We start from the raw sequence: 10,320 nt of genomic DNA, 5'->3' as shown, positions 1-10,320 counted from the left end.
CATTAATTACTACTAATGAACAAAAAAAGACAAGCAGACGTCAGGTGTCTCCTGAAGAAGTACAATACCACCTATGACGAAGACTTGTCCAAAATAAAAAACCTGAATCTGATCAAGCCTCTAGATGTAATTACCTGTTTGTAGGAAACAGAGGGATGGAAGAACATGTTAAAAGTCTCCACATGGATAAAACCAGCAAATTCCAAACTGTGGGAAACTACAGAACAAATGATGTGCTTTTTTGAACAAATAAATAGGTCGAACATAATAGGGGGGAGACCTATAACTCGAAAGATACTTAAGAGACAAAGCAAGCAATTCTGAACATTGGGCTTACATGGATCCTGGTTCTAACAAACTATACAATAAATATTAGGAGACAATTGGAGGAAAATAAAACTGGATATTTATAAGAATAAGGAATTATTTTGGATTTTTAGTTGTGATAATTGTAGTATGGTTATATGTTTAAAAAGTCATTACCATTTAGAAATACATAGTGAAATATATGCTGAAGGAATAATATTATGACAGTGATTTGCTTCAAAATAATCAAGGGTATTTGGAGGCTAAGTGGGTGGGGATATTTATGAGACAACATTGGTCCTGATTTGATAATTGCTAAAGCTAGATGATGGCTATGTGGGTTTTCATTATACAATTCTATTCTTGTACATATTTTAATATTCCATAATAAACAATTAATAATGACACATCAAAAAAATCTATAAGTTGTTTGAGGGTGCACATATTTATATATAAAAGTATACGAACTAGAATGGAAAGAAGAGCGCATACCAAACTGGTAAGAGTTGTTGTCTTTTGGGGCTCTAAGGGTGGGACTAGGACAGCAGCTAAAGAGGACTAGAGCTTTATTCATAATGTTTCATTTCTTCTAAAATATGAAAAAATTGGAAGCAAAAATGACAAAGTATTAATATTTGTAAAATTCTGATTCAATGTGGGTTTTGTTATAATATTTATTATACTTTTCCTTTCAAAACATCTAAAAGTAAAAGTTCACGTGCAAATCATTCAGTAGATCATACACGAGTGAAATGATTTGGGAGATGATGCCTTTATTTTCCTTTCTGTGGGATTTGAGTTGGTAGGGAATTTAGCAAGAATATCAATCACCCAACACTGAGGGACAGCTCTGAGAAGGGGGGTGGAGGGACGGTGTTGAATAGAGGTGCACATGAAGTCTCATGGTTTCTTTGTTTTTGCCTTTTGCAAAGGACAGGCATGAAATCATCCAGCAAATAAATTCATTCAAGTAGAGATAGGCTGATTTCCAACACTCTTATGAATTAGGTCAAGCCCAAATCTGCTGATTTGATAAATTCAAGTGGAAAATATAAGTATATAAGTAAATATAAATAAATATAGTAAATATAAATACAAATATAAATATAATAAATATAAATATAAGTGCATAAGTACATTAAGGGCACAGTCAATTTTTCGATGCACCAAGCTCTCTTTTACCTTCAAGGAAGTACCTCATTCTAGTTTATCTTCCCCTGGCTAATGTCTGTTCAATTTTCAGGACTCAAATCACGACTCATCTCTTCTTCTAGAATTCTTAGCTTGACCGCCTTCAGATGGGCTGGGGCCTCCCATTCACTCTGCACTATTCTCTATCACATCATCTGAAAGTATCTCTTGACTTGTTTGTCTCTCCCAACAGAGGATAAAGTCAAGGCACGGCTGGGTCCCATTGTTCTTTGTACCCAGCAATCAGCAGAGTGGCTCCCACTAGCAAGGGCTCAACATGTCTGTTGAGTTTCTAAACAAATTGAATGATTTCGAAGCCCAATAGCAAAGCATAATATCAGTCTTGGAATGGCATTAACAATAGCAGTGGGAAAACCTAGATTCACAAGGAAACCTTAGGTATAGGGGGTAAAGAGAGCTTATCAGAAGCAAAAGTGTGTGGAAAATGATTCCATGATATAATATGGGATGCAGGATATAGACTCTGGGAGTAGATTCTACAACTGCAAGCTACCAAGCAGAAATTGCATATGGTCTTTTGTCATCTAAGCAATGGGGTAATGGTTGATGGGTTCTCTCATCTACACTTACATGCTAACATCATTTTACCACCAGGCATCTTCCTAGACAAGGGCTAACAGCCATACTGGACGTCTGATCAGTTAAGGAGAGGCTGATTTTGTTCAGAAAACCAATGCTTGTACTTAACTGAGCAAAGGTATTTGGATGCTCTCCAAGTACTCAGGACACATGCAGTGTAAGAGACATTTCATTGTCAGTAGCTTTCTGCTATGGCTATTTTCCCTAATGTTCTATGAGTAGGCTAATAAAATGAAACATAGCAAGTTCAAAGTAAAGGATGGATGAGCTTGAGTGGATCTTAAGACATTATTTTCCTTAGGATCATTTACGTGCTCAAGCAAATTGCATTTAATCAATGTATTGTGGCCCTATCACATGATGCTCGCAGACACCTCCACTCTGAGATTTTGAAGTAGAAATATGGAATTGTTACCAACACAATTTCTTGGTCATGGAAGTTTAATCCTGGGTACAACTTTAGAAATCACCTATTTGTGGTATTTTCAGTGGGTAGGAGCTATGTTTCACCCATGTTCATATCTTCTGTGGTTCTCATTCCTTCCCCTGGAACCCAGTAAGCACTCAATACGTGTTTAAATTTTATTGAAACTTCTCACTTTATAAGTGAGAAAAAGCTATATCCTGAGGAGGAAAAAAGGTCTGAGAAAAAACGAAGGAAAGAAGGTGATTTTAGTCATTGATGGGCTTCCTTTTTCTGCATTGAGATTTTTTTCTAGCCAAAAGAATATTAAGTTTCTTTAAAAAGAATGATTGTTGCCTCATCACATTAATATCACCCTGTGGAGAAGGCTCTAGTGTTTAATTTGGACATGTTAGAAATCTTGTTATCAGAATTACAGGGACTTAATTTGACTCAAATGTTTTGATCAGGATCCTGTTTCTGTTGAACTTAAATAGCAAAATCTCTTTCGAAGACAATGAACGCTTAGGGTGCCTGCCTGTGCAAGAAGCCAGACTGCTCACTGGTCTTCAGGCCTGGTCTCTGAATAAGGTAATTAACTCACCAATCCCAGAGTTGGGATTCCATTTACATGGAAGGCCCCAGACAGCATGTTATTGACTGAGTAGGAGAAGAAATTCTAGAAATCCATTCTATTACCAGAATGTAATGTACCAGAAGTCCATGAACACATCCGGTTCTTGGGAAGGTCATTGACATGTGGGTCAGGTGCTGAAATCTGCTGTACTCTGAGGTGAAAAGAAAGGTAACGACAATATACTTTCGTACATAAATAGCAAAAGGCTAAATTGAAAGAGATTTCTCTTATTCTGAAATTATGTCCTTCCTACTTTTCTGTTGTTAAACTCCTTTCTTTTACAAAATCATGGCACTGTTTGATTTATTTATTTTTTTACGGCTTGAAACAATTAAAACGTGAAAATCGTATGTTAATTTTCATATTTACTTTTCATATTTCCTTTTTAGTATTTTAAACGTATATTAATTTCCTGGGGCTGCTGTGACAAACTACTGCAAACTTGGTGGCGTAAAATAAGAGAAATTCATTACCTCACAGTTCAGGAGCCTCGAAGTTTGTAGTCAAGAGGCTGGCAATGCCATGCTTCCTCCAAAACCGGTAAGGAGAATCCTGCCTGCCTATTCCTAGCTTCTGGTGTTTTGCCAACAATCTTTGGTTTATAGATGTATCATTCCAATCGCCCATCTTCACATCATATTCTTCCTGTTTGGTCTGTGTTTGTGTCCAAATTTCCCCTTTTTTATAAGGACACCAGTCTTTTTGGATGAGGGACCAGTCTCTTGAACTCATTTTAACTTAATTACCTCTGTAAAGAGCCTATTTCCAAATAAGGTCACATTCTGATATATGGGGGGTTAGGACTTCAAAACAGCTTTTTTGAGGGCACACAAGTCAAACTAATAACAAATGGAATGGACAATATAAAAATCTAGAAACCACTGTGAAACTTTATTTAGGTGCTAATTCTAGGGTTTCTTGGATAAAGGAAAAACAAAAATGAAAATCAGTTTTCTTGTCTTAGTGGCTAAAAGGGAAGGTGTGAACAATGAATGATCACTGAGACCATCCCTGGCCCACCCTCTCCCTAACATGATCAATTTTAGCCTCAAAGAGTTTGGCAATCCTCAAGAGTCTGGGAAGAAGAAACTAGTTCAAGGAATTGAAACATACATAGTCACAAGGAGAATGGAACTGAAAGTAGTGCAGCTCTTTACGAGCAAGGCTGCAAATAACTGAGTTCAGGCATTTTTGAAATGTCACAAAGTGAAAGTTATGAAGTCTATAGAAAAATTGAACAATGGCACATCGATGAGCTCTGTAAGCAATTATCCTAATTTTGTTTGGTTAAATTAAAAAAGACATAAATTTGGGGCTACATGTTTTCCATTGTACTTTTTTTCTTGCTCTTTTGCTTGTTTGTTTAAATCATCATTTAATGCCTTTGAGGAATTACAATGATGCATGGGATGGCTCTTTTTATACAAATTCCATGTCTGTAGGTAATCTATATGACTTCTTCTAGCATGAAAATTCCAAGATAACACACGTATACGAAATTAAACATGTAAGAATATCCTTGCTCGTTTTTATGTTTTCTTTAAAAATGCAAATATGCATATATGTCTGTGCGTATAAACATTTGTGTGTGTTTACACATGCATCCATATTATTTATGGACCAATTTATGTACTAGTATTTATCTACCAATTCCCTATATAATATCTCTCAGTGCTTGGAATTTGGCATGGCTCAATTTCCTCTGTTTGGGCTAAACTCGATAATTTCTTGAAATATTCTACTTCTCCTTACACTGAAGTATTCATTTAGGAATTTACACAAATATTCCCCCTACCCCTTATAAGTGGCCCATATACCTGTTTCTTTTAGCCAGTTATGTGGAACTCAAGTCACAAGGCGCATTCTACGTTGGCAAACATTGCCTTCCATGAACTAGCCCAGGCCCACATCTCTGTATTCATTTACCTTCCTCTTTGCCTCCACTCTTAGTCCAATAATACCGATCTGCTGGCAATTCCAGCATAATCCAGTAGGGTTTACCGTCTCCTTTACTTCTGTGAGGCTCTTTCCTTTCTTTGATCTTTATTGCTTATAAATAACATCTATAATTTCTGTCTATCCCTCCAAATGCTATTTTTTCCAAGAGCTTCCCCTCTAGCCTCTCAGTAGGCAGGTCCAAACACCCCCCCTCCTCCTCGAAACACCCTATGCATTCTCAGCATCACGTCATATACTACCCGCCGCTCAAGTATTCTGCTGTAGTTCTCTGCTCCCCAAATCTCAAAAGATGTAGTAAGTTTTATTCATCTTTGAAAACAAGTGCCTGAGCACAGAAAGTGCTCAAGAAGAGTTTATTTTTGAAAAAAGTAATTAGAAATGCAAAAGCAACCTCTCCAGCCAAGTGTCAATCATTTTAAAGAGAAAAAGGCGGCCCAAGATATAATTCTTGGTTGACGCCACGTCATTCAATTTTGTAGAAAAGTTGCGTTGTCATCTGAGGTTGATTGCGTTTTGGGGCCTTGATATAAATATTCAAAATAAACTGTATGTTTAAAAAGTAAAAGTAATAATCTGTGTCTTGAAAGCCTTGCCATATATTTAAGGCAGTCGTTCTGAACCCGGGCTGTACACCAGGAATCACCAGGCATCTTGTTAAAGGTACAGAGCCAGAGCGCCAACACAAGGCAAATTTGTTCAATGTTTAAAAGGCTCCCTGGGGATGGCTGAGGAGTATTGCTTAAGACTTTGGTAATAGAATCAACTTTCTATGATTAAAATGTTTAAACCAGATGTTTCCAGGAAACGAATGTCTTCTATTCCAACAATAAATGAGTTTTAGACAAATAATCCTATAAAGGATGTGGTATTATCCTCGTTTTACAGAAATGGAAACTGAGGCACAGCCAGGACAAATGATTTGCCATGGAAACTGATATATTATCAGGTAGCTCCAAGATTTAAACCCAAGTTTATTAATGTCCAGTGTTCTGCCTACGTATCGCACTGACTCTCAATTATGTGTAGCAGCTCAACAAACTTGTGAACTCAATTTAATAACTGGATCTGAATTTGGGGTTCTTGGGAATTGGCAAATCACAGGCAGAAACACACAGACATTTAAAAAAAAAACTGATGAAGAAAAGTAAACCAGAACAGCTTGAAATAAGCGAGGGCTATTATAAAGTATTTCTAACAGTTGACTGACTTGCTTTTATTACATTGTGGGCTATTTTAATCCCCGAAGTGTTGCTAAAGCACTGCTTCACTTCTCTTTATATCTTTCTCTACTCTGACTGTTTTCCACTTCTGGACCTTTTTTAAGGACTTCAGGTAAAGAAACTAATGTAAAGTCGAACTGTAGTTAGAAGCTTGAATCAGACGTAATGAAGGTCAAGTGGTCAGCAAGATGTTCTCAACTGTGGAGGTCAAGGAAGGATGGAGCCGAGGTTATCTGGTACTCCCAGAAATCCAAAAGATCAAATTCATCTGAACCCAAAGTGAAGGTAACCCAATACCTAAAACCCCTCTTAACCATGAAGGTACAGTTACATGTTGGTTGTATTTTAAACACTTTTAGTGTCGACCATATAGAAACACATGTATAAATTTTTGAAAAACGCCAAATCCAGTGCTGTCGGACCATTGGTGGCTCACTGTGTAGAAACTACAGCATAGCTGTATAAACTCAAATATAAACCATAACCACTCAAACCACTTTTCGCACGGCCCAAAGGGGTTTGCACATCTCAGCTGGATTCCCACGAGCAAGTACATTGAGAACAACTGATTTAAGAGATTATTTTGTTGGTTGGAACACTACCTTGTACATTTTGTATTTCCCATGCACTTCATGTCTTCTTCCACAGGGACTCTCGGAATACATTGTGCTATAATTCTTTTCTACTTTTGTCTTTCTAAAATCAAATAATGCACACACGGTAACAAACCCAATAGGACAAAAGAGCTCCGGATGAAAAGCAAAATTTTCCCACTCTTAACTTTCTCAGCCCAGAGGTAAATGCTTGAAATGTTTACTATTATTGGAATCAGTGTTAGTATTGTTATTTTCTTCCAGTTTACATCATAGCTGTAAATAACATGCTAACATATTTATATCTCTAGACACTAATACATTAACATGTATACAACATCACACTTCCTTTTTCTTTCTTTGTATATTCCTTTACACAGCTTTTTGAAGTTTTATTAATTTGAATATTCTGATATTTTACAACTATACATAATACGGCTCCACTTTTATGTTTGGTTCCATTAACTTGAGTCAGGATGTCAAATTCCCTGCTTGAAGTTATTCATTTTCTTATATCTCTTCTCCCTCAGTTTCCAATTTCCAAATTTTCTCAACTACACTTAGACTTTTAAACGTTCAAAGTTTTCTAACAGAAACATTTTTTCCTTTAACTACAACCCATTCTTTTAGGCTTTGTTCAAAGATGACTAGAAAATTTAAAAGCTAATAAAAAACATTATCATTGCTTTGACTTCATCAGTACTTTTGTCTGCTGACCGGGGGATATGATAGGATTTGATTTATTTCTCTGTGGTTCCAATGCTACAAATCTTGGCCCATTCAAAAGAATTTTTTTTTTTTAATCTTCAAGCTAAGTAGCTTCTACTTTCTTATTATAATAATCCATCAATTGCTTTAACTGTCTTACTTTTGACTGTTATGTATATAAACCCTACTTTTCTATTGTTTCTTTTTGCCCTTTTTTTCTCTTAATGCATTTTTTTCCCTGAATTTAAAACAAATTTTCCTCTTCTCAATCAATCCCCACGTTTCTAGTCCCACCAGTCTCATGCTTCTGCTTTATTCACTCACCATTACACCTGCAGAACCTAATGCCGGACATTCTCCAAGGTGCTGACTTCACACTGTTCTCCACTTTCTTCTCCTGTGCACGTCCTTCACCACCCGGCTTCCAGAAATGCTTAAACCTTCATCTGCTGCTGACTCAAAACACCTTTGTTCTTTTGCAGCTATGTCCCCTTTTGTATTTCTTTAGATTTATCTCAAGGAAATCTTGGGAGAAAAGGAATTGTATTTGCATGATCTTTGTCTCCTTTTGAAATAAAACTAGAAGTTGTTTCTAAATGCGTTTTAAATCACAAATCTGAAGAAAGGTAACCTTGGCTCCTACAAATACACATTAATTTAAAATATCTGATATTTCCTATCAGTAAATTGTAGTTTGCAGGTAAAGGGTTATCGTTGCTTGTATTTGATCAGAAAAACTACCCCATTTAAATAATCGCCTTGCTAAACAATATTTTAATCTCGAGAACAAGATTTAGGATCATGTCACTTCCTCTTAAATCTTCTGGGAACTCAGTGAAAGTTGCTTTTCCCTACTTCTTAGAATATGTAACTCCTTCCAACATGGAAATAATTATGTGATAGTTAAAAATTACATTTTCACCCTTCCTCTGTTGATGAATTTATTTGTATTTTAAGTGAACTTTCTAAAAATCTTTCTTGATAATTTGCATTTTGTAAAGAATCCTTGGCTAAAGAAAAGCAAACATAAAAAAGGCAATAACAATGAAGAAAATATACTAGTGCTAACGACTTCCGCTAATTACCTGGCAAAATAATCTGGCTGCTTGAGCAGCTCTGGGATGGCAATATTAACTCTTAAGTAAAACACATCACAGATCAGGTGTCAGGCTGCTAAGCTGAAGTTCAAACAATTCCCAACCATTAAACAGGAAACACTGCATGACATGGCTTGGCAAGGGTTCCTGTAACCATTTGCACTTTATCGTATAAATCCACCCAGGAATAAAATAAAGACAATGTAGAGTTCAAAAAGGCAGTGAAGGGGATAGCTGAGCACTGGAAAATGGAGTGATGAGATTGGCCTAAAAAAATAAGGTATCCTGGAACGCAAATCTTGTGCTGGATAGGCATGGATTTACATTTGGGAATGGTTACCTACTAATTTTTCAACCTTGGGAAAGAGTATTGGGAGGATTAAAGGAGATAATATATGCAAAGCACTTGAAACAGAGCTAGGCATGCTCAGGATCCATAAGGGTATTGTGGTTTTCAGACATCATCAACCTCAGATATTGAGGGCCAAATAAGTGGGAGAAATAATAACTCCTGGGGCCGGCCCCGTAGCCAAGTGGTTAAGTTCATGTGCTCCGCTTGGGCGGCCCAGGGTTTGGCTGGTTCGGATCTGGGGCGCAGACACGGCACCGCTCCTCAGGCCACGCTGAGGCGGCATCCCACATAGCACAACCAGAGGACCAACTAGAGTAGACAACTATGTACTGGGGAGCTTTGGGGAGAAGAAGAAGGATTAAAAAAAAAGAAGAAGAAGAAGATTGGCACCAGATGTTAGCTCAAGTGCCAATCTTATAAAGAAAACAAAAAAAAACTTCTATGCTGTTTTTCCAAGGCTTAAGATGATGCCTGAAGTATAGAACTATTAAAAAATATTCTGTATTCATTGTTGAGAGATTAGTTAATATGATAACAAATTTAAAGCAATGAATTAAAGACAAATTGGGAGGGTTGATCAGTTTAATAAGGTAGGACCCTGAACAGGTAAACTGAACATGCAGGCTCGGCAAGAAGAAGGGCCTCCGATCAGTGTTGAGAGGGAAGGAGGTCCTGTGAAGTCAATGGATTGTTTTCTGGATCTCTGTGGATTTTCGTCCGAGGACGGATACGCAATCTAACTGCTGAGCAGACAGAAGACTGCAAAACAAATGGCTCTCATCTCCAGAAAGAAACTTAGAATAATTAAAGTTAGAGAAACATAAATAAATTCTAGTTCAACTGGCAAGTGTTGAAATAAAGATAGGAGCAAAGTGTCATGGAAGCAGAGAGGAGGCAGTTACTCGGTGTGGGGATGTCCTGGAAGACATCATATGAATGACTGTATTTGGGCTAATAATTCCTAATGAGTAGGAATTATTTAGATGGAAATGACAATTACCATTACATAGATATAAAAGACTGTGATGCTGTCAGTAAACATTTAAAATTTAGGTATGAATGGAGAACAGTGTGAGTGGAAGACACGAATATGGCGAGGTAAATTGGGGCATATATGTACATAACGAGTGTGCTATGTTAATGAGTTTGGACTTTTGTCCTTTGAGCAATGTTAAGCTATAAGAAAACATTCAACTCAACAGCATAGGTGACAATATTGGTATTTTTAGAAAAATAATTTAGACAAGAACCTGA

At 36.9% G+C, this 10,320-nt stretch overlaps 1 protein-coding gene across 3 annotated transcripts in view; it reads right to left on the bottom strand.

Annotated features, from left to right (window-relative positions):
• The window catches only part of ZNF385D (zinc finger protein 385D), a 277,992-nt gene that overhangs the window by 122,820 nt on the left and 144,852 nt on the right, over positions 1-10,320 (bottom strand). Inside the window, exon 1 of one of the 3 annotated variants that reach the window (XM_046682743.1) lies at positions 3,200-3,262. The exons of the other annotated variants lie outside the window; for them this stretch is intronic. Coding sequence (XP_046538699.1) covers positions 3,200-3,259 — 60 coding nt within the window. The 5' untranslated portion in view covers positions 3,260-3,262. Of the gene's footprint in view, positions 1-3,199; positions 3,263-10,320 lie in introns of those variants that run through there. 3 annotated transcript variants of the gene reach the window in all.

This window comes from Equus quagga, chromosome 1, assembly GCF_021613505.1.
Source record: "Equus quagga isolate Etosha38 chromosome 1, UCLA_HA_Equagga_1.0, whole genome shotgun sequence".
NCBI classification, from domain to species: domain Eukaryota; kingdom Metazoa; phylum Chordata; class Mammalia; order Perissodactyla; family Equidae; genus Equus; species Equus quagga.
The sequence above is the reverse complement of the archived record's forward strand: the minus strand, read 5'-3'. Positions and strand labels throughout refer to the sequence as shown.